Genomic DNA, 25551 nt, shown 5'->3' on the forward strand with positions numbered 1-25551 from the left:
GGCCAGACTGATGTGGATCTGACTATATATTAAGAAACGAAATGTGGAAGACTTGGCTGTAACATTGCAGGTAATTAATGGTTCTAGGCTCCTTTGACCCGGCAGATCCCTCACTATATTTGTAATCATTTGATTTGAGAAAGATGCCACTGTGATTCAGTGGAGGAAAGGAGGTCTTTTCAAATAAATGGTGGTGAAACAATTACATATTTATGTGCAAAAAAATGAACTTTAATTCTGATTCCTACTTCAATGCAGTCTCAATAAAAAAAAAACCCCAACAGGTGTGTGTGTGTGTATGTGTGTGTGTGTGTGTAAATTGATAACCTGATTCTAAAATTGATAGGGGAATCTGAAAGGGTCAAAAGTAGCCAAGGCAAATGTGAGAAAACAGAACAAATATACACTACCAGATATAAAGACTTACTATAAAGCTTTAGGAACTAAAAACTGTGGCATACTTGCAAAGATAGACAAATATATCATTGTTACAAATAGAGTCCAGAAATTAACTCACAGATAAATGTCATCTGACTTAAGACAAAGATGAAATGCTAACAATAAAGGGGGAAATGATAAATTAGATCACATTAGAACTAAGAACTTCTTTTCACCAAAAAGCCCCCACATTTAAGACAGTGAAAAGGCAAGCCACAGATGGGAGAAAATATTTGCAAGTGCTTTACAGTTTTAATTTATTTTATCTTCACAAGTTAAGTGAAATATAATTTAAATCAGAAATTAATACTACAGATCTTAAAAAAGGCAAAAGAAGTGGTCATGAGGACCATAAAGTAATTTTTTGGATAAAGATTAATAATATAGCCAAACTTCTTGTTGGAAATAGCAAGACAAAAGACAGAGATACAAAAAATGTGTATTAGGATCAGCAAGGGACATAACCACAGAGTAAATGACTTAAGAACTGTAAGAAAATACTATGCATATCTTTTGCCCTATATTTTAAAGATAGATAAATTACACAATTTTTAAAGAAAATATAAATTACTAAGTTGGTTTCAAGAAGAAATAGCAAACATGAATAACTATTGAAAATGACTTGGTAAAAAATTTCTTTTAAGAGCACTAGGACTAAATAGTTTTTCAGATATGTTTACCACCCCTTTAAGGAATAAACTCTATTTTATGCAAATTTTCCAGCAAATAGAAAGAGAGGATAAAGTTCATTTATTCATTTTATGAAGCTAGTGTAGCCTTAATTTGAAAACTGAATAAGGATAATACTAAAAAGGAAAACTACAGGGCTGTCTCATGAAGAAAATGCAAAAATTCTAAATGAAATACCATCAATCAAATCTTGCAGTGTTTTAAAAGATGACTTGTCATAAACAAGTTGGTTAATCACATAAATTCAAGTTTAGTACATATCAGAAAACCAATGTAATTTATCATTTTAACAGAAAATGTTGGGAAAATGCTTCAATAGGTATAAAGAAAGTGATAACATTCAGAACTCATTTATGATATAAAGTCGAAATAAACTGGAATCAGAAGAAAAAGTAATATAATAAAAGGTGTCTACCATAGCCTTCAATAAATAGGATACTAAAGGTGAAACTTTGGACACTTTACCTTAATGTGAAGAAATGTCAGTGACCTCTTCATCACCACTGTTACTTAGCAATGCAGAGAACATGCTAGCCCAGGGCTTATTGAGTTATAACCCCTTGCCCCCAGGGACATTTGGAAATATGGTGGCATTTTTATATGTGATAATGACTAACAAGTGCTCCTGGCATTTAGCACATGCATGTAGTTGGGTGGGAGGCTGTAATAATACTAAACATCCTGTCCTGTATGGGGCAGTCCCGTGCAACAAATGATTATCCAATGTGGCAGCAATAGTACCTCGGTTGAAAAATACTGAGTCAGTGCAGTAAGAGAAAAGAAAAGAAGTGAGATATGAGTATTACGAAGAAGCAAAACTATCTTTATCTGCAGATGATGTGCTCATTTAAAAAAATCAAATGAAATACCAAATTTTTAGAATTAAGAACTTGAGGTCAACAGGATAGTTGATTATGAAATCAACATACAAACCTCAGTAGCCTTCCTATATGTTAACAATATCTAATTAGAAATATTGAAAAAATAATATTTTTAATAGCAACAAATAACAAAATACCTAAGAAATCACTCAATAAATACAGGTGCAGCCCTAGCCGGTTTGGCTCAGTGGATAGAGCATCGTACCTCGGACTGAAGGGTCCTGGGTTTGATTCTGGTCAAGGGCACATGTCCAGGTTGCGGGCTTGATCCCCAGTAGGGGGCGCACAGGAGGCAGCCAATCAATAATTCTCTCTCACCATTGAAGTTTCTGTCTCTCTCTCTCCCTCTCCCTTCCTCTCTGAATCATTAAAATTATGTTTTAAAAAAGTGCAAATACTTAAAAAATAAAAATAAGCCAGTTGGAGAAAGATAAATATCACATGATCTCACTCATATGTGGGATATAATGATCAACATAATTTGATGAACAAGAATAGATCCAGACACAAATGGCATGGGAGGGGGGGAGGTTAGAGAGCAACCAAAGGACTTGTATGCATGCATATTAGCATAACCAATGGACACAGACACTGGGGTGTGGGGGGCTTGCCCAGGGTGGGAATGACTGGGAGGGTGTCAATTGGGGAAAAAGGAGACATATGTAAAATTGTAGACAATAAAAAAATGCAAATACTTTAAAAAATAAAAACAAAAACAGGTGCAAAGCATTTATGGAGAAACATATAAATTGTGACTTTCTGTAAATTACTTTGATATTTCTTTGTATTTAAAAAAAATAGATTTGTCTAATACAGGGCATATCAAGATGTGATTGTTCAGTAGCCACATATATTTTTCAAATATTTTCCGGCATCTTATATGCACCTAAAATTTCTTCTGGCTGACTTACTAACAAGAAGCAGTGCAGGGCACAGCTGGGAGGTACATCTAGAGCAGCGGTTCTCAACCTGTGGGTCGCGACCCCTTTGGTGGTCGAACGACCCTTTCACAGGGGTCACCTAAGACCATCCTGCATATCAGATGTTTACATTATTATTCATAACAGTAGCAACATTACAGTTATGAAGTAGCAACGAAAATAATTTTATGGTTGGGTCACAACATGAGGAACTGTATTTAAAGGGCCAGAAGGTTGAGGGTGTTCCCTAATACTACATCCCAATGTAACCTTAAGTGTAGAGAGGACAGGAGCTGAAAGGGAGTAAATGAAATACTGGCAGGTACATGAATTTGTCCATGTGTTTCTAAAGTGTTTTTGCTTCACCTCCAGGCCGAGGTCTCCCGGCAGGACAAGCTGAGGTGGAGATGATAGAACGTGCCCGGGAGAAGCGTGCCTGGGAAGCCACTCTCCCGCCTCTGACTGACACCTCCCACTTTGAGAAGAGGAGGAAGATGATGAATGAGATGGAGAGGAAGGAGTGGGCCTTCCGAGAGCAGGAGATTGAAAGGTCGGTTCTTGATCCCCCAGACGATGGCTCTTACGCTGATGGGAGTAATGTTAACACTTTTTACCTATAAAGCATTTTTCCAAATGTGTCAGGTTTAAAAGTAATCCTCAACCTATGTAGACAGGAAATTGGGTTTCTGGTTCTTCCAGGAACAATAGCTCTACAGTTTTCTCTCCATTGATTTAAAAAGGTACAGTGGCCTCTGTGTGTGCAAGGCAGCGTGGAACCAGCTCGGAGCAATTCCTCAAGGCACCTCTGCTTCTCCTCTTCCCTTTTCTCTTCAGTCTCTAATCTAGACTATCACAGAACCCCACTGACTTTTGCATAATGTCTTTCAAACTGTCCCTTTCAGTTCATTCCCGTGCCACTCCCCGAGGTCTTGGCCCTCCTCATATCCGTCAAACAGCCTCCTAGCTGATCCTGTTTCTTATCCCCCTAGTACCGATTCACAGGCAGAACTCCGTGGGTTCCAGAGAGAGCGAATGGGGCATTTTCTATGTAAAAGCCAAATTGTGAAATTCTTCAATTAAGAGATGAGCTCACAGCACATAAGTGACAATATACTGAGGTGATATGGCTAAGTTTTCAATCATTTTAACTGATATATTTTCAGTTAATGAGGTTGTCCCTAGAATATGTAGAATAACAACTCCTTAGGAAGAAAGAAAAAGAGGGACCCTCCACCAAGATTGTTCTTTGTTCAGGCTGTAATGAGGTGCTTTATTACTTGTAGCAATGCTACCAAAGCCCCGGACGCATGCTCACATGTAAGAGAGTTAGGGACCAAGAGACTCTGAAACTCAGTGTGGTTCTGAATTCAAAATATGTTTATCTTTTTGCACCTTCGGATTCACCCTGAAGCAGGACAATGTGATGTTTTGTTAAAAACTTGCAATTTAATAGAAAATAGCATTTGGAGCAAAATAGGCAGTAAATGCCCAATTCTGTATGCAGAAATGTAAATTTATTGCTGCAATTTGGAGAGCTATATTATTTTAAAAATATATATATTTTTATTGATTTCAGCGAGGAATGGAGAAGGAGAGAAAGATAGAAACATCAATGATGAGAGAGAATCATTGATTGGCTGCTTCCTGCATGCCCCCTGCCTGGACATGTGCCCTTACTGTGAATTGAATCATGACCTTTTGTTCATAGGTCGACGCTCAGCCATTTTTGCCACACCAGCTGGGCTGGAGAGCTATATTCTTGTCAGAAGGACATTAAAAATATTAAAAATATATCTGGCTAGAATGAAGACATCACCTAAGAAAGAGAGTACTTTCGTTAAGCTTAGGGTAATTTTAATAAACATGTTTTGCACCTTTCCTCTGTGCCAGGCTCTGTGCTGTGAGCTGGGGAAACAGGAATAATAGGAAATTGCTATGCCCTGGCAGCGTTCCTCATGATCCACTGGAGTGGGGGAGGGGTGGTGGTCAAGGGTGGAGCAAAAGACCTTCAGACCAACAACTCTCCAGCAGGGCCCATTAGGTGACGTGCTCCTCTCTATACACAGTGCCAGTGGGACCCAGGCGAGAGAACCATCAGTTCTGTCTGAGGTGGGTGGAGATTGGGGGAAACTACGGAGAGGAGGTAGCCCCTGAGCTGGGTGTTGAAGGATGAGTAAGTAGCCATCAGGTGGACAGCAATATCAGCGACGATGATGATGATGACGATTTCACAGAACATAGCTCACTTATAGAGTGCTTATTATGTGCTGGAACCAAGTTCCAAGTCAATAATTCTGAACATGTGGTCCATAGACCAGCAGCATCAGCATGATCTGGAAACTTGTTAAAATACAGATTCTCAGCCTATCCCCCACGCACTGAATCAGGGTGGGGAGCAGCAGTCTGTGCCAGAGCAAGCCCTCCAGATTATCGGATGCATGTTCAAGTTTGAGAACTGCTGTTCCAGCACGTTGTATACTGTAACTCATTTAATGCTCACAACAGCCTAATGGGCTAGATACCGTTATTTTGTCCATTTTGTGACTGAAGACATTGAGGCAAGTGATGAAGTTGAGACTTGAACCTAGGATTTCTAACTCTAGATGAAAGGTGACCATTGGTGTGTGGCTTACTTTTAAAAATCTCCCTCCATATTCACTTGTCCCTGCTTCCCCACCCTCACCTCCATATTCACTGTGAGAAGCCCCATCTATGACACGTTAGCTCTGTCTTGAGTCCTTCTGAGTCAGACCTTTAGCTCCCTCTGCGGAGGCCTCACCTTTCCCTTGTCAGTGTGGCAGATCTCAGTTCTTGCCTGTCCTCCAGACTGCAGTTAAGGAAGTCCTCTAAGGAAGCCTTGCCCACCGCCCACTCCTCCCCCCTCCCCCCAGTAACCGGGAATAGCTAGACGTGGTGCTATGTCTCTTCTCCCACAGAAATCTCTTCATTCTTCGGGCCTGGGGTTTATCCCCTTGTGTGGTAAATGCTGGTTTATATGCCCACTCCTCTAGAAAGTGCTTCTTCTGAGAAGGTGCTTTGTCTGGCTCATCGTTGTTTGCCTGGCACATAGTGAGCACTTAATAAGTACTTGGCAAATGAATAACTGGATAAATTACTGTATAATTTTGAAGCAGGAGTGAAATGTCTAAATCTCTATTATAGGAAGGAAAGTCTTGCTAGCTCTGTGAAACAAGGATTGAACGGGGAAAGACTGAACTGGCAACAAGAGTCGGAGTTAGGAGAGGTGACACGAATGCGAGCTAGGGAATGGAGGCAAGAAGCGTTTTAGAGGTGGGATCCCTAGAGGAGGGAAAATGATGTAAGAGAATGGGTAGATTTCTGGGGGAACAAAATGAGTGGGTTTTTGAAGTGACAAGAATAGCTAGAGATTTGACAGAAATTCTGGCTCAGAAAGGCCTGGGCTGGAGGTAAGGATTTTAAAGTCATTTGTATGTGGCTGTATGCACACGAGCAAGGTAACTCCAGGAGAACAAGGTAAAGGTAGCAAAGGTTGACCAAGTACCTGGAGGTGCAGACACTGGCATTTTCACATTAACGACTTAGGATAGCATGACACACCCTCGTTTTCTCTTCACTCTCGTCACGTAGCCCTCCAGCAGCCAGTCGACTTGGAACCGTGCATGAACTTCTTGTTCACTTAGGCCCATCTGCCGAGAGAACCCTGATTTTGCCCCATCCATCTGGCACACTTGTTTGTCCTTCAGAACTGCACCCATATATATATATATATATTCCCATTATATACTCACCATTGAGCTGTCACCCCCAGACCACCATTTGTCACACTTTTTTGCTACAGTGGTCTTTTTAAAATATGTGACTATGATACCAGTTTAAAGAGGAGACCCTGTTGATGGCAGGTGCTCCCTTTCTGGTAGAACACCTGTTTGCGGTGCCGTATGCTTCTTTGTTTTGTCATGTGCTTGAAGACTGCAGGAGATTCGCCTGGAAACTCTAAAAGAGCTGCTGAGGAGACGTCTCAAGAATAGCAATGAATTGACTATGAAGCACTTGAATGCCCAATGGTCTAACCTGCAGGAAGCAAAGGAGGCAAAATTGGCAAAAATTCGTCGTACACATGTATCAGGTAATGGTGCAGTATGAACAATGAAGAGAATGGAAACGTTGGCTTTGCTTTGGATCTCTGATCAAACCTGATTTAACTATGACATAATTCTGGTTTGGTCCTAGTGTTATTAAATAAGTAGCAGATGGGAGATGAGTTATTTCTCAAAAGTAGAAGAGTGGAGGAAAATTCCTTACTAAGAAAATCAAGTAGTTAAGCTATTGATGGTGTGTGTGTGTGTGTGTGTGTGTGTAGATGTTCCCTGGACAGAGGCCTATTTCTCAACCTTTTATTCATTATCATTTCCTAAAATAGACATTCAGACATCTTTTTTCCTATTCACCCCTCCCATGAAATTTTAATACACAGGTATACTGTATATCTGTTTATGTACTACAAGTATATCTGTACTTTATACATAAAAAGAGGAGTCAATGGAAGATTAAGAATGACTAAATAAAAATTTTAAAGTAAAATTTAAATTAATTACCATGATACTTAACTTTATAGCTATATTAAGTAATTGATTTACTTATAAAAATATTATCAATTATATATGCCAATTAGGAATTTATATACATAATAGCAATATAATCACATTTAAAAAATCATTCAAAATTGTCATTTTCTAGCAAAAGTAAAGCAATTACAAAAATTAATTATTTAAAAATTATTTTTAGTGAATTTAACTTTTAATTTTTTCTTGATGTGAGAAAATAGGTTTTAATTTCACTAGCTGCATTTAGATATTGTCAACATACATTGTTTCCAGAATTTGACATATTTTAATTTATTCTGGGGTTAGTCAAGATGGACAGAGATTGTTGAAAAATCTATAGTCTTCTCTCCTTTTTAATTATTTTCCTAGGAAAAGAATAATTAATTACCTTAGTCTCCATTGAGCATGTCTTTTTCAGTTACTTTGAATTTCTTTCATTTATTTAACAAATGTTTATTGACTATCTCTTCTTGGCTCAGAGCTTGGAATGCTTTTATAAAAGAGCCCTGGCTGCTGTTTTCCAGCAGTTGGAGCATCAACCCATGCACCCAAGAGCCTCAGGTTTGATTCCAGATCAAGGGCACATACTTGGGTTGCGGATTCGATCCTCAGCCCCCATTCCCCAGCCCTGGTTGCAGGAGCCAACCAAACAATGTGTCTGTTTCACATTAATGTTTCTCTCTCTCTCTCTCTCTCTCTCTCTCTCTCTCTCTCTCTCTCTCTCTTTCTCCCCCCACCTCTCACTCCCTTGCACTTTCTCTAAAAATCAATGGAAAAAAAATATCCTTGGGTGAGGATTAACAAACGAACAAACAAAAAGAGAGATTTTTTGATGAGTTCTAATTTGGACACTAACAGATTCAGCTCTATCACTTCTGCCTGGGTCACAAATGACAGACTTCTGTTTTTAGTGTGACTTTCCCCCTGCAGTGAGTGGCCATCATGAAATTCATTCAGTTCAGTAGCTTCCCTGAGAATAAAACTAGAACTGGTTTACTATTCTGCATTTGGATCATTCAGAACAATATTTTGGAGATAGTCATGGAGGTATGTTATTTTTTTTAGCAATCAGAAAACTTATGGGAAAGAGAGAGAATGTAGAAGAGAAGTTCGAGAGAAGAAATATCATCAAGGACTATTCTGATTATGCATCACAGGTCTATGGACCTTTGTCTCGCCTTGGTCGTTTCCCAGACAATGATGAGGACTTTGCAGTAAAAAATCACTATCTTGACACCTATGAAGGTAAACAATTTACATAATTACAAGTTCAGTATAAATTAAATACATAATTTATGTATATATATACCTCCTGAGGAGGAGGGTCTTCCTATGCCTTGATATGAGCAGTACTTTAAATCTTTTATACTAGTGATTAGGATTATCTATTGTGATTCTCAATTGGCAGCAACATACACCACCGTCAGATTAGCTAAACAAATATAAGATTACATAGTTCAGTAGTGGTGGGAAAAAAGAAATATAAGTTATATATATAAAACATAACTTAGACTAAAAACTAAACAACAAATAAAAATACTTGCAAGAAAAAGTAATTAATATATTTAATATTATTAATAATATGAGTTGATACAAACTAATAAAAACTACTAAGACCCACATAAATAAATAGATACACTATACAACCGTTTATCAAGGGGTAAAGTCAATTAACTACTAAACATTAAAACACATGGAATGTTACTAATCATCAAAGTTATGCAAAAATGAAATAGAAAAAAGTTTTATATCAGGTTTATAAAGCAAAGAAATATATAATGAAATCAGTCTTTTAAAAAGAAATGCCAGAAAACGAGTAGGCAAGGGGATGGAAAACCAGGGGATAAATTCATGGAGAGGATTATTTCTGCTATACCATTCAAGAGAGGTCTTTATTTAAATTACTTAAATTTCAGTTGATAAGTTGAAGCATCACATGGCCAAGATCATGAGTTGATGGTCATAATATTGGATGTGTAGCTCTGACTGATCATCTCCAGAGCAGAATATGATAAATTGGTATACATCCACTTTAGAATGGTGACATGTATCATATGATCATTAATTTTCTGTTGGTTATTATTGTGGAGTTTATTTTTTCAGGGCAATGTTTTCGTTTTAGAATGCATTTCTCATTTTTTTGAATTTATACAGAAATTTGCTTTATACTTTGGGGGTGATTCAGTTATATGAGATACACCTTATCAATGATTCTAAATGAGACCACTTGGCAAGCAACGGATAAAATTAACAATATGCTTTCAAAATGCTAACTTTAAGCACCAGATACTAAAAAGATGTGCTTCCTTCCCATAGGATTAGTCGAACTTGAGTCCTGTCTCCCAGATTTTGTGACACAGCCCCGAATCAAAGCTCCAAAACCTAAAGTCACAACCACCAAAGCTGGCTTTCTAAAGAGGGCGGCAAAGCTGGAGAATGAGTTGGCAGAGGTTCATAAGGTATAAGCCTCATCTGGGAAACAAGATGCTTCTAGGGTGACCTTTGCAGAAAATACTACCCTGCAAACATTGCACTTTGTCTTGGGCTGCAAAGTCCAGTAGTTCTCAACACACAGCCCTTCATCCCACCCCCTCTCTAGACTTCTCTCTCTCGAGGTGGTCTCTGTGCTGTGCTGTGCGTTTCCCCCCTCATTTTAAACTACTTGTAGGAAAGCCTCTTGGAGGTTGTTCTTTCCATTTACAGAAGCCATGTTACGCTCTAAAAGAAGTTACATGAATTTGACACTACATTAAGGTCTAGTGTTAAGAATGATGGTTTTAATAGGATAATAGGCCCCATTTTCTCCCTTTAAGATTTGTTACCAGGGCATCGTGAAGAAAGGGAGTCATGCTCAACTCCTCTCTCATCTAGTTTAAAACATAATGGAATGAGAAAGTCTGATGGTCAGCCCTGTCAGCCAACTACACAGCATCCACCAGCTGAGCCTTCTATTCCGTTAACTGGATGATAGGTGTACAGACTTGGGTTAGAACTTGTGGTATATGATAGTGGTGCTCAACCTTTATCACCCACCAGGACCACCTGGAGGGCTCATTAAAACGCCTTGCTGGGTCCCACCCCCAAAGTTGCTGATTCAGTGGGTCACAGTGGGGCTGGAGTGCTGGCATTTACAAGGTTCAGGAGACGCTGATGCTGCAGGAACCACACGTTGAGACCCCCTGGTTTAGTCTATCACTGGCCCGTGCATGCTTGTTTGTTCAGTTGGTCTTATTAATAGAATCAGATAAAAATTAGGACCTTAACGATCACTCACCTATATCCATGTGCTTCTTTCCTATCTCATCTTCCATTTGCCCATTCTGAAGTCTGTTCATTATTCTCTCACTTTTTGTAAGATTTTTTTAAATACTCCTTATGAGGGTATGGAAGTTCCCTTCCATTCTTAATTTACTGAAGCTTTAAATCATGTGTTTCTGTTGAATTTTATCAAATGTTTTGTCTGCATTTATTGAGCTAATTATGAAAAATCTTTTCCTTTTAAAGTTATTATTGTATTAAGGAAGAGTTATAGTTTCTGGGTATTTTTTTAAATTAAATATTTATTCAGATTATTACAGTTGTTCCTTTTTCCCCCCATAGCTCCCCTCCACCCGGTTCCCACCCCACCCTCTGCCCTTACCCGCCCCCCCCCCCGCCCCCGCACTGTCCTCATCCATAGGTGCACGATTTTTGTCCAGTCTCTTCCCACACCCCCAAACCCCTTTCCCCCAGAGAATTGTCAGTCCACTCCCTTTCTATGCCCCTGATTCTATTATATTCACCAGTTTATTCTGTTCATCAAATTATTTATTCACTTGATTTTTAGATTCACTTGTGTATTTGTTGTTCGTAATTTTTTTTTTAAATATATTTTATTGATTTTTTACAGAGAGGAAGGGAGAGAGATAGAGAGTTAGAAACATCGATGAGAGAGAAACATCGATCAGCTGCCTCCTGCACATCTACTGGGGATATGCCCGCAACCCAGGTACATGCCCTTGACCGGAATTGAACCTGGGACCTTTCAGTCCGCAGGCCGACGTGCTATCCACTGAGCCAAACCGGCTTCGGCTGTTGTTCGTAATTTTTATCTTTACCTTTTTCTTCTTCTTCCTCTTCTTAAAGGATACCTTTCAGCATTTCATGTAATACTGGTTTGGTGGTGATGAACTCCTTTAGCTTTTTCTTATCTGTGAAGCTCTTTATCTGAGCTTCAATTCTGAATGATAGCTTTGCTGGATAAAGTAATCTTGGTTGTAGGTTCTTGGCATTCATCACTTTGAATATTTCTTGCCATTCCCTTCTGGCCTGCAAAGTTTCTGTTGAGAAATCAGCTGACAGTCGTATGGGTACTCCCTTGTAGGTAACTGAGTTTCTTTCTCTTGCTGCTTTTAAGATTCTCTCTTGTCTTTTGCTCTTGGCATTTTAATTATGATGTGTCTTGGTGTGGTCCTCTTTGGATTCCTTTTGTTTGGGGTTCTCTGAGCATCCTGGACTTGTAAGTCTATTTCTTTCACCAGGTAGGGGAAGTTTTCTGTCATTATTTCTTCAAATAGGTTTTCAATATCTTGCTCTCTCTCTTCTTCTGGCACCCCTATAATTTGGATGTTGGTACGTTTGAAGCTGTCCCAGAGGCTCCTTACACTATCTTCATATTTTTGGATTCTTTTTTCTTTTTGTTCTTCCGGTTGGACGTTTTTTGCTTCTTCGTATTTCAAATATTTGACTTGATTGTTGGGATCCTCTAGTCTGCTGTTGTATCTCTGTATAATATTTTTTTATTTCAGTCAGTGTATGCTTAATTTCTAGTTGGTTCTTTTTCATATCCTCGAGGGTCTCACTAAATTTATCGGCGGTTTCTAAAAAATTCTTGGAAAACCTTATAACCGTGGTTTTGAACTCTATATCCAGTAGTTTGCTTTCCTCCATTTCTGTCATTTGTGACCTGTTTCTTTGTCTTCGCATTTTGGCTGCTTCCCTGTGTTGATAGAGTGGCTTTCTGTGCTAGGTGTCCTAAAGGGCCCAGTGGCTCAGCCTCCCCAATTACCTGATGTGGACACTCTTGGTGCAACCCTTTGTGAGCTGTGTGCACAGTCTTGTTGTAGTTAAGCCTTGACTGTTGTAGGTATCCCTGGGAGGAATTGGCCTCCAGGCCAATTGGCTGTGAGAATCAGCTGTGTCTATGGTGGGAGAACTTCTGTGCTGGAGACACCCTTCTGGGGCAAGACTTGCTTCAGTGGGGCTTTGGTGCTCACTGAGTCTGCCCCCTGAATGTGTCCCTTATGGATCTGAGGAGTTGTAATCTGGATGGTCCCACTCTGACCACTGGGTACACTGGCTCTTGGATCTCTAAGGAGGTGCTAATTTAGCCTCTGCCTGAGGCTATCCAGCAGGAGCTATGGAGAGATCTGCAGATTCCTTTTCCTTGTTTGGGGTTTGGAGGTGCCCAGATGAGGCCCAGCTGTGAAGTAATGCAAGCTGCTGTGGAGCCTTGGGCCTTCTATTGGATGTTCTAGGTCTCTCTGACCCAGCTGCAGTTAGTTAGGTAATTTTAGATTGCAAAGGGCCAGGGCATTCATATGCAATAGCCTCTGCACACAGCTTGGGTGGGGCCGGGTCTCAGGGAATCAACTGGGCGGAGCAAGCAGCTATGGCTGCTCCTCAGTCCTGTCCTAAGAGGTCCGGGTTCTCACTGTTCCGAGGTAATCACTGCAAGCACCTCTGAGAGAAAGTGCCCTCAAGTTCTGTCCGATGCCAGACAGGCCAGTTTCTCCCCGTATGAGTCTGGGTCCCCAGAGACTCGCCCGGAACTGGCGTTCAGAGCAGTCAGGAGCTTGTGTCTCCCTCCCAATTGAAAAAGTTGGCCGCGTCCTCAGTTGCCAGCTCTTTCCGCTCGTGCCTCCATACCTCTGCACTTTACTTCCACACTGCACCTCCTCTGAGTCTCAGTGTGCTTTTCTCTTTCCTTCTAGTTGTAGGATTTCCACTCGGCCAGTCTTCCTGTGGTTCTGGATGATGTCTGTTTTGTCTTTTAGTTGTATTTTTGAAGTGGTTGTGTGAAGCAGCAATTTCCGGTTTTTACCTATGCCGCCATCTTGGTTTCTCCAGTTTCTGGGTGGTTTTTTAAAAAAAATACATTTTTATTGATTTCAGAGAGGAAGGGAGAGGGATAGAAACATCAATGATGAGAGAGAATCATTGATGGGCTGCCTCCTGCACGTCCCATACTGGGGATCAAGCCTGCAACCCTGGCATGTGCCCTGACCGGGAATTGAATCATGACTGCCTGGCTCATACATAGGTCAATACTCAACCACTGAGCCATGCCAGCCAGGCTAGGTGGGTTATTTTTAAGTTTTATTTTTACAAATTATAATGTATCCTTGCATACCTGGGACAAAACTATCTTGGTCAAGGTGTATTATTTTTAATACATTGATGGATTTGATTTAAATGGATATACATAGAATATGTGCTATGTTTATTCAGTAGCTAACTTATCCTTAGGAATATCACAGCATCCTTTGGGAGATACAAGCACCCTGGTTTGGAATTGTTCACACTGTCCTAGCATAGCCATAGAGAAGGTTATTTCTGATTGATAGTCATATCTTTTGCCTAGATGTGGTAGTGGAAGAAAATATAAAGGTAAGAAATGACAGTAGTTTGGTTTTTCAGGCACTGTTGGATAAGAAGAATAAGGTTCCTGAACCAAAGAAACCTCTGCTCTTTCTTCAAAGAAAGCCAATACCTCAACCTCGGCTTCCAACTCCAACCTTAGAAATGACTTCCACTGTAAGTTTGAAACTTTTCTATTTAAAATTCAAAATTTAGCATTGCTGTCCATTTATTCTTAGGATAGTTTGAGTTAAAAACAAGCCTAATTTAACAGTGTTAATTTATGTTGCCTTTATTCTTATTTTCAAACATCGAACACACAATCACAAAAACAAGTAAAATGAGATGAAATGAAATCTAATCCTTTAAAAAAATAAAACACAAAGAATAAAAAGTTTTCCCAAGAAAAGTAGGCATCAGAAGGTAATCCTCATGTGTGTCAAATAAAACAAAAAAGGATTGAATGATGATCAGTTACTATAATTATCTACCCAGTGGAGAGGTGGCTGATGACAGAGAAGAATGAAATGTTAGAAAGTCGCGAGGAAGGCTGACTTCTGAGGTAGGACTGGCTCCACGGGCCATATCTCACCTTCACAGATCCCAAACTCAGTTTGAGCGCAAGGTACCTGAACTGGCTAAGGCTGACCCAGTCTAAACAAACCCACAACAAACTGCTAGAGATGCCAGAATGCAAATGTATTACTTTATGGGGAGAAATAAAACTGCCTGGTACATCAGGATGTTCCTCATGGTAGGTCAGCCCATTATCTCCCCATAGAGGGCAATTCTCACAAGAAGCCAGGTTGTTTTCAGGAGGTAGTGCTTTGTCAAAGGGAGGGCAGTGGACAGATCAGCTCCCTAGCACGATCTGTTTCAGAGGTGACACGCGAACTCATATTTTTGGTTGACTTTTCTTTGTTAAATGGCTTTTAAATATATAAAATAAATATAAAAAATATAAGTCTTTGTTTTACTATGGTTGCAAATATCAAAAAATTTCTATATGTGACACGACACCAGAGTTAAATTAGGGTTTTTCAAAATGCTGACATGCTGAGCTCAAAAGGTTCACCATCACTGCCCTAGCACCTCTAATGGGCCAACTGTGGAGGGACTGGAAAGCTCCCATTGCCTGGCTAGGACGTGGTCTGGACAATACCCCCATTTTAGACCTTGTACCACCACTGCCGGTGGTTAACACATTATCTATCACGTGTTAATGCCACTGATTTTACTGTTGCTTTCTTTTGCAACCAGGGGTGCCTTAATTAGATTTGCCCAATCTGCTTTTTCTGTTGTTGGTGGTTTTTTAAATAAATGTATTTATTGATTTTAGTGAGAGAGGAAGGGAGAGGGATAGAGAGATAGAAACATCGATAAGTGAGAGACATTGATCTGCTGCCTCATGCACGCCCCCTACCAGGGATCAAGCCTGCAACCCAGGCATATGCCCTGACTGGGAATCGAACCAGGGACTTGTTGGTTGATGGGTAGATGCTCAACCACTGAGCAACACCAGCCGGGCTGCTCTTTTTGCTTTTGACACATAGTTATTAAAGGTGATTTTTATAAATGGCTGATTTTGTCTACTATATTCTGATTTTACCAGCTTTGCTAAATTTTTGTGAGAAGTACCTCCCTCTAGACCAGCGGTTCTCAACCTGTGGGTCGCGACCCCTTTGGCGGTCGAACGACCCTTTCACAGGGGTGGCCTAAGACCATCCTGCATATCAGATATTTACATTATGATTCATAACAGTAGCAACATTACAGTTATGAAGTAGCAACGAAAATAATTTTATGGTTGGGTCACAACATGAGGAACTGTATTTAAAGGGTTGAGAATCACTGCTCTAGACTCTGACCTAGATTAGCTGTATCCTTTGTCTCCTCATGATCAAACATGAAAAAACTATTGCAAAAGGGATGCTGTAAATAATACTTTCAGCTTCAAGAATGATTTTGCTGGAAAGAAGTATAGAAAAATGAAAATTGCTTAAATTATAGGTATAGTATGACAGTGGGTGATTTTTTTTTTACTTTTTATATGATTTGTTAAAGATATTAATGATGAGAAATAATAATGAAGTTTAATAATACAGTAAGTAACATTTAAAATACTATATATTCAATGAAGGTAGAGACCATTATTTATTTCTATGTAAATCCTTCTGGCACAGTCTCTTTTGCTTGATCTAATTCTTTAAAAAATTATTTGATACTGACTGCTGTTCTCAAGCTGCTTGGTTCTCCTTTTGTTCTTTTAGGAAGAAGAAGATATAGAAAAGGCTGTTATCTTCCTTCAAAAGTTACTCCGGGGCAGAGTCGTTCAGAATGTGGTGTGTAGGGTCCAACCACTGGCCATGTGCTTCTCCTCTGAATGCAGATTCACAGAATGTGCATGTGCTTGGTTCCTTGGGGTGAATTCACCTCTGTCCTATGGAACTACACTCTTTCTTTTTTCCCCTGTGTGTGTTTTACTTTATTTTTATTGTTTACACTATTACAGATGTCCTCATCCTCCTCCTCCTTTGCCCGCCTCCACCCAGCCCTCACCCCACCTTCCCTCTGGCCATCACCACACTGTTGTCTGTGTTCTTTGGAACTCTACTCTTGAATTACCTACCCATTCCCTTCTACTGCCATAGATTGTCCAGATGGGCGACACAGTGTCAAGGAGAGGAATAGCCTGCCTGCTGTTTGCTACAGTTGTAGCCAAGACAGTGTGAAAGTAATGTCTTCCTGGGATTGCTAAATCCGGCAATTTTCTTACCTGAATTTTGATCATTAAAATATCACCGACCAAGTGGATTCCCTAATTTTCCACAAAGTCATAATACAACTATCTGAGCTGTACTTAGCTGGCAATACCTGAATAATAAATGAAATAACTAAATAATAACTACAGTCTGAACCCCTACTCAATGCCCACATGATGCATTTTTTATTCTACATATATCTTCTCACTTTTTCCCTACCACTTACCCTATGTTATAGGCAAGTAATGTAAGTCTGAGAGAGAGTATGTTAATTACCAGCAAATTCACCTCTGGTCTGCCTGCCCGTGAAGCCCTACATTATCTCTGCTGCCAGAGCAAACACTCAGCTTACAAAGTGGACTGATATAAAGCCCCAGCTAAAAGTTATTTCTCCCCAGCCAGTTATAGCTCCTAAAAGACTCAGTTATGGAGAGCAAGTCTGGGAAGCCGGGTGAGCATTTTATGTTCAGCATTATTCTTTACTCTCCTTTTGGTATTTCCCAGGAGAATTGCCTCACTTCAGACAGCACATTGTGTATTACAAACCAGGGGCAGATCTATAGGAAAAGGAAATATAGCCATGAAATATACCATCCCCAGCTTTCTTAGGGATTAAGGAGCACAGGAAATGAGGGGAAGTTCAAGTTTCTTAATATGACCCTGTAGCGGTCCCCTTGCCTTTGAAAGGCATTTTAAGAAACCGTGTAAACAGCTAACTGGTAGCTAAGCTCCCTCCTTCTCTGCCTGAGCGGCCGGGGTGTCGTAAGAGGGCCGACCTCGCTCTGTGGGACACACTGGCTCTGTAGTTCCAAAAGGCGGAGCAGAACCCTCTCGTCATAAGTCATTGCTTGGGAGCCCGAGGGCCTGACACAAGGGATGCTAATCTGCAAGTCTCTCTTTGATTTGATTTGATACAGATGTTTGAAGGGAAAGAAAAGCGACTGGAGTTGATCCAGGAGCTGCGCGCCACCCACGTGCTACAAGACGATGACAGGCTGGTGAGGAAAACCGAGAAGCAAGTGACACTGGCCCTGCAGCGGCAGAGGAACTTGCATGAACACAAGGTTCTTTCCCTTTCTTTCTTGTTCCATTCTAGTCACATTTTCTCCCTTGATTTTTTACTATTGTGTGAGCAACATTATAATAACAATAATGAATTGATGAAAAAGAAACATCCCCCACAATGCCATCACTCTATCACAGTCAGCATTTTTAAACTATGCTGCTACAGTCTATAATTCGAAAGTGAATTGAATATGGTCTTATGTTCCTTATTTGCAAAAAGAAGAAAAAAGAAACCTACATTTTAAAAGGTTTCCCTTTCAAGTTTTCTTAAACATTTGATGACTGTACTATATTTCAGTTAGTGAGAGCTTCGCAGAATGAATAGTAATAAAAGCAATAAGAAAAAAGTGAGAAATGAGATTTATTTGTAAATATCAGCACTTATTTTGAGCTTTGGAGCTGTACCTAAGTCATGCTGGTTAAAACACATACTAAATATGTTAATATCTCATGCTATTCTGTGACTTTGATCATGACCTCTGCGTTCTGCTGACCTGACAACAGCTGGTAATAGCAGCTCTCACCCAACAAGGGTACATGTCTCCCTGTTCCCTTCTGTGTTCCTCTCTGTAAGCACCGTCTCTAATGCTATTGACTACAATGTAGATGCACTTTTCTGCCTCTCCCGCTAACCTGTTAATCGGTGTGGAAAACGATCTGTTTGCACACTGTTTGGTGTTGTAAGAAAGTGAACTTACAGCAAAGCCACTATGACCCACCTTTAATCACACACGTAACTCTTGTGCTGTGTGGACTTGGGCTCGAGTGTTAAGCAGCTTGGAAATGTGCACAACTTTCCTTTCACATGACAGCAGGGCTGGATGGCCACTGCGTTTGGGGAGCTCGTGCAGCGGGGAGGGGAAGAAAGCCCCAGGCTGTGAGACCCAACAGAAGGACCAGAGGAAGAAGCAGAGAGTCTCTGAATCGGAGAGGCCTGGGCATGATGGAGACAGGGCTGCACTTTTCTGTTCAGATAGAGAGCAAATGCCCCGAAAGTGCCAGGTCCCAGGACCTGGGTGGGAAAATGCCCTCTTTGGCCCTTGGAGGTTTCTGATTGTAGATTTTGGCAGATGCACCTAAGCCAGTCCAGGCTTTTCAACTCTGTCCCACTTAGCGGACATACTAGTCCTGACTGATATCATGTCAGCTAAGAGCTAAGGGAGGAGGTAGTGGGAAGAACTGTCACGCAGCCACGGACTCACCCTGCTTACCTTCCCCTATACTAAGCACACTGGTGATGTGCAGGGGTCAGATGGACCGGGCACCTCATGGATGCCTACTGACCCTCTCCTGTTCTCCTCTTACATTTTCTGTGGAAAACAGTCCAGAAAATGCACAGCTGCCAATTACACGATATGACTGCAATGGAATCACCTTGCTAAATTTTTTTTTTTTTTTTACTTAATCTTCAAATTAAAATTTACTACCTGAGCATACCTTTCTTGTTGAGGGAGAAGATTAGACATGAACAGGATTTAAAATCTCAGGATTTTAAAGGTTGCCTCCCCACCCCCCCCCACCCCCCCCAACACACACACACACACACAAGTGAGGGAACTGTGATACCTGGAGATGAGGAGGAAATCTGTTTGTGATCTCAGGGCTGAATGACCGCCACTTACAAACGTTAGGAGTAGTGAAACTCTTGCCCTTTCTTTCCACCTCTCCTATTGTGTAAGTAAAGCTGGGCATTGTGGTTAGAAGGTAGGTATGGGCTGGGCAGTAGGTAAGGATGAGGATGAGTGTGTTGGACTAATAACTATGCTTGATTGACAGTCTCACCCAGTAGCCATACCACCTTGGAGACCTGTGCGGATTTCCTCCCTTCAAATATGAGCCAGAGGGGAACTGAGCACAGAGGCCGACTGTCAGTATTAAAGTAACATGTGCCTGGGCGGAGAGCTCTTCCTCTTATACTTGAGAATGGAAGAGGCAACAGATGGGAGTGGCAAAGGATACAGTCCTTTAAATGCCTTTGTTCTCCATGTGTCAAGGCCAGGACAGATAGTCACTGTGGCTTATTCCTGGCCAAGAGCTCCAGGCCTTTATTTTAACTTAAGGATCATATAGACATGTGTTTCTCCTGCTCTATTTCAAAGATAGTTGTTAATGACTTTGAAATTATGGTTTTTTACTTCCATGTTATTCAAGATCTTAAAAGTCCCCCAAACTTATGTTAAAGGATGAGGCATTAAGAAATTAAAAAGGTGCCGAAACTGGTTTGGCTCAGTGGATAGAGCGTCGGCCTGCAGACTGAAAGGTCCCGGGTTCGATTCCGGTCAAGGGCATGTACCTGGGTTGCGGGCACATCCCCAGTAGGAGATGTGCAGGAGGCAGCTGATTGATGTTTCTCTCTCATCGATGTTTCTAATTCTCTATCTCTCTCCCTTCCTCTCTGTAAAAAATCAATAAAATATATTTTTTAAAAAAGAAATTAAAAAGGTATCAGTGAATTTCTAGGAGATTCTATTTTATTAAACTCCATTGCTATCTTTAATAAAATCCTTGACATTTTTCTTTCTGTCTTGGAAGACAGAGCACTTTATTTGGCTAAAATTGAGCCCGGCTGGCATGGCTCAGTGGTTGAGCGTCGACCTAGGAACCAGGATTCTCGGTCAGAGCACATGCTTGGGTTGTAGGCTCGATCCTCAGTTTGGAGTGTGCCAGAGGCAGCTGATCAATGATTCTCTCTCATCATTGATGTTCCTGTCTCTCTCTCCTTCTCCCTTCCTCTCTGAAATCAATAAAAAAATATTTTTTTGAAATTGAAATTTAGCTCTTTTTTTTTGTTATTGTTAATCCTCACCCAAGCATATATTTCCATTAATTTTTAGAGAGAGTGGAAGAGAGGGGGAGATACACATGGAGAGGAACATTGAAGTGAGAGAGACACATTGATTGATTGCCTCCTCATGCCCTGACCAGGATCGGGGCTCGAGCCTGCAACCCAAGTATGTGCCCTTGACTGGAATCAAACCTGTGAATTCTTCAGTCCCTGGGTCAACACTCTATCCACTGAGCCAAACTGACTAGTGCTAAACTTGAAATTAAAAAAAAATGCATTCTGTGTAGACGCTAACAGAATTCTTTGCTAAATCCTCTTTATAACTTGAGGACTATAAGCCTTCTGTGACTGACAGAGCAATCTACTTTCTCATGTCTAAGATTGTATCATAAGTTTTCCTAGTGACAGAACCCTCGAATGGGGCCAATCTAGAGATAATATTCCTAATAAAAACCAAGTGCAGTCTGAAAATAAAGTGACTGTCAATGGTTCTGGGTAACCCAACATCCCTCCTTATAAATCCCCATTTTTAGCGGAATTTGTATCCTTAAAATTACATTATTTTTAAGGTGTCACTAGTTGAAAACCATCTGACTGGACTGGAAGGAAGGGTGCTGGCAGACATGTTCGACTTCCTGTCCAAAGAGCTGGTGAGACTCCAGGAAGAGAGGAGAATCCATGCCTTTGCCATGCTGGCCGAACGACAGCGGAGGATGCGGGAAGCTGAGGAGAGTGGTCGGCGACAGGTGGAACAGAGGCGCCTGCGGGAGGAGGACGAGATATTTAAGGAGGCAAGTGAGGGCAGCGGGATATCTGGAAGCTGTTGGTAAGGAGCAGAGTCAAACCAAAGGAAACTGAAGAAATGAAATGCATTTTTTTTTGTATTTTTCATTGTATTCAACAAATATATATTGAGATCCTACACAGACACACATTTAGCCACCTATTTCCTTATTAACTCATGCACATACAAGCACATGTGTCCAGAACCTTACACATTTATAAAGATATACAGAAACACACAAGTATATGTGTTACTACAGGTGGAACACAGTAAACTTCCCAACCTTGGACTATTATAAAACTCAGCTAATTATTCCATAGGTTCAACTTGATTCCCAGGAAGACTCTGGGCTCCCTAGAGCAGGCATGTTGTACATCCCATGGTGCCTTCCATCCCACCAGAATTGATCACTGTGCACAGTAGACATTGGGCAAATATATTTTGACTAGAGGCCCGTTACACAAAATTCATGCAAGAGTAGGCCTTCCTTCCCCCGGCTGCCGGCAGGCACCCGGGATCTGGGCTTCCCTTGCAGCCCCAACTTCGTCTGGAAGGTCATCTGGAAGGACGTCTGGTCTAATTAGCATATTATACTTCTATTGAGGCCTGATGCATGAAATTCATGCAAGAGTAGGCCTTCCTTCCCCCAGCTGCTAGTACTGGCTTCCCTCCGGCACCCAGGACCTGGGCTTCCCTCTGGCCACCAGCGGGCACCCAGGACTGAGGCTTCTCTCCCAGCCCCTGCTTCATCCTGAAGGTCTTCTGGAAGGATGTCCAGAAGGTTGTCCAGTCTAATTAGCATATTACCTTTTATTATTATAGATTGGTTGGTTGCTTGGTTGATACTGAATTAATCTGGTCATTGGGGTCTCTCGCAGGGAACATACAGGGATTCAAAGTTATGGATTTGGTGTTTTACAGGTAGGTATAATGCCAGTCAAGAAACATGCTGAGTTATTACTGAGTCCCAAGATACACAGAAATATCCAGACATGAAATAAAAAAGTACCCTTCTCCCAAGAAACTGAAAATCTGTTGAGATAGAATGCGTACAAAACTAAGGATGCTGCACGTGATGCCTCCTGTGTATCTACCTGTAAAACAGGCAAAACTAAACTATTACTATGTTTCCTACTTAGGGAGTAAAACTATAAGAAAAGGAAAACGTTTGCTGTAAAATTGTGAGAGGGGAAGGGGACTGTGGTCAGGAAGAACCCACGCAGTCTTCTGGGATACTTGCAGTGGCTGGTGGGTGCTGGCTTTCCTCTGATTCGTTACACTGACATTCATGCACTCCGCACTTTTCTGCATGTGTATTCTGTTTCACAGTTTGAAGAAAGCTGTAAAAAGAAGCAATGTAGACGGATAAGATGGTTCAGAAAGTTCATCAAAGATCCAGGATTCCTCTAGCTTTCTGCTTTTCTGTCCCTAAGGCCTGGCCTTCATGGCAGTTTAAGATGACTTCCGGTGCTCCAGCATTATGTCCCCATGAAATGAGGAAGGAAAAGGAAAAAAAAATAAAGCTAGGTCTTTCCTTTTAACAATCTGTTCTGGAAGGTGCCTGCATCACTTATGCAGGTTTTCCCTTGGCTAGAACTATGGGTGCTAGGAAATGCAGTCTGTTCTAGGGACCTATTGGCTCAGCTAAAATCCAGAGGTTCTGTTATTGAAGAGGAAGGACATTGGGAAATATCTTAGTCTCTGCCACAGTTAGGTAGTGTGACAAGACATGCTGTGGGTAAGAACATAGCCGGGATCCAGGATCTTTCTGCAATGTGTAGTGTCCACCCCCGAGGAAAATCCACAATTCTAAAATGGGTTAGATGGGAGGGGGCTGCCTAGAATGGGTAAAAAGGTGGGTTAGAAACAAATGGTCTAGATAGTAGAAAAAAGGAACAATCAAAGAAGGGACTTAACGAACTGAGTAAATGAGCTAAAATGTCGACCAGTGTTCATTTTTCTTGTCTTTTTTACATTAGTATTCCTGTTCTCAGTAACTGTGGGCATTTGGGGTTTTTACAGGTGGTTAAAGTTCACCAGAGTACTATATCTTCATATCTGGAAGACATAATACTGAAAACCGAAGACAAAACTGCAGAAGAACAAGCCAGGGCGGAAATTGAGAAGAAGGCTAAGGAAATCAATGACATTGCTTATGAAATGGAAAGCCGGTATGTACCAAGAGAATGGATGGTAGAATAGATAGCCCACTTGCTGTTACTTACATGTACTTTTCAGGAGCTTAAGAGTTCACCACCAAGGAAACACAAATATGTAGCTCATGCTTCAGTGCCTATTGTTTTATTAGCGTAACGCTTTAGAAGCTAACATGCCTATCCCTGTGCATGGTGGGAGCACTGGGAGTAAAAGTCTCTGCAGTCTGGTTGGCTTTTACATTACTTACTTTAGAATACCTCAAAGCATGAAGGACATGTGAGTAAGTACATGCAACATTCCTTGGAGTCCACCCCGAGGTGTGTGGCCCCATGGATAAGTTGTATCTCTAACATTCCCTTCCTGGCTGGCAGGGTACATGGAGGGCGGGGCCAATCTGACTTTTCCATGGGGTTAACCAAGCTCACCAGGAATGTCATATTTCACTTAACCAAGGGAAAGGCGATGGTGGAGTTCCTTTACAAGTCAGGAGGATCCAAGTAGAGCCACAAAGAAAGTTTAATTTGTTTATTTTTCAGTCGAACTCAGCTTCAGTCAGAGGAGATTGTTGCTGAGTTGGTTTATAGTTTCCTGATCCCAGAGGTGCAAAAGGACTTCGTCAAAGAAAAAGGTAAACCCATGCAAATGCGTCCCTGTATGATTTTTTAAAAAGATAAACTCTTTCAATATCCCAGAGATTTAAAACTGAGCAGATGTATGGGAAGATTTCTGAAGGAGAATCACTGAGCTTTCTTATTTCAGAGCCTGTCCAGTCCTCTTCCTGCTGATTCCAGATATACTCACCTCTAGTGTAGATGGGCAAAGTCCTAATAAGCGTAGCCGAGCATCAAGAGCCAACCCTCCTTTGCGAGGGAGTTCCCAAGTTCCAGAAGAGGTGTACTTTTTGATTTGATTTTTTAAAAACATAAAGTAAATGTTGAGACTATGCGGGATTTTCAAAATGAAGTAGCCCGTGGAGGCAGGGCACGTGCAGGTGACTGTTGAAAGCGGGGGCGCCTGAAGGGTCTCACGCTGCTCTGCTGCTCCCCTGTGTCACGGATGCCTCCTGTGGCTGCCAGGTCTGTATGGCAGAGTAAACACCCTCAGATGTCACCTGTCAACAGCGGATGTTTTGGAAGATTGATGCTTTTAGTCAACAGATAAGGAGGAAAAAGTGTGTCTTAAAAAAAGAATATTCTTTCGGAGCTTTCAGACTATTGGTGACAGACCCGATCCCAGAGGGAGGGGTGCAACCAGAGGTCAATACTTAAAGTGAAATAACATGTTAGTAGGTGTCAGAGTTATTAAGGGGGATTCTGGACAAGTTTAAGAGAAGTGTAGTATTTTAGGCCATTTAACCAGGATAAAGGAATGGTGGGGTTCTCATGGATTTGAAGAGAACAAAGAAATATCTTATTTTCCCATTATATGATTGCACTATAATTTTTTAAACCAGTACCCTCTTCGATAAGCATTTAGCTAGTTTCCAGTGTGTTTTTTTTTTTAAAACATATTTTATTGATTTTTTACAGAGAGGAAGAGAGAGAGATAGAGAGTTAGAAACATCGATGCAAGAGAAACATCGATCAGCTGCCTCCTGCACACCTCCTACTGGGGATGTGCCTGCAACTAAGGTACATGCCCTTGACCGGAATCGAACCTGGGACCTTTCAGTCTGCAGGCCGACGCTCTATCCACTGAGCCAAACCAGTTAGGGCACGAGTGTGTTTTTCTATAACTAGCGGTGCTGCAATCAGTATATTTTACACATGCCCTAGTTGTGCTGCTGAGAATAAATTCCTAGCGGTGAATAAGGTATGTGAATTTTACATTTCGATAGACACTACCAAATTGCCCCACAAAAAGAT

At 41.1% G+C, this 25551-nt stretch overlaps 1 protein-coding gene across 1 annotated transcript in view; it reads left to right on the forward strand.

Moving 5' to 3' along the window:
- Positions 1–25551, forward strand: part of CFAP91 (cilia and flagella associated protein 91) — a 60416-nt gene that overhangs the window by 32474 nt on the left and 2391 nt on the right. Inside the window, 10 exon segments of the mRNA XM_036350509.1 lie at positions 3302–3479; positions 6880–7037; positions 8581–8760; positions 9832–9974; positions 14194–14310; positions 16404–16475; positions 17813–17959; positions 21315–21536; positions 23552–23700; positions 24223–24314. Of these exon segments, the coding sequence (XP_036206402.1) occupies positions 3302–3479; positions 6880–7037; positions 8581–8760; positions 9832–9974; positions 14194–14310; positions 16404–16475; positions 17813–17959; positions 21315–21536; positions 23552–23700; positions 24223–24314 (1458 nt within the window).

Source organism: Myotis myotis, unplaced genomic scaffold, assembly GCF_014108235.1.
Source record: "Myotis myotis isolate mMyoMyo1 unplaced genomic scaffold, mMyoMyo1.p scaffold_m19_p_2, whole genome shotgun sequence".
In the NCBI taxonomy this organism is placed as follows: Eukaryota; Metazoa; Chordata; class Mammalia; order Chiroptera; family Vespertilionidae; genus Myotis; species Myotis myotis.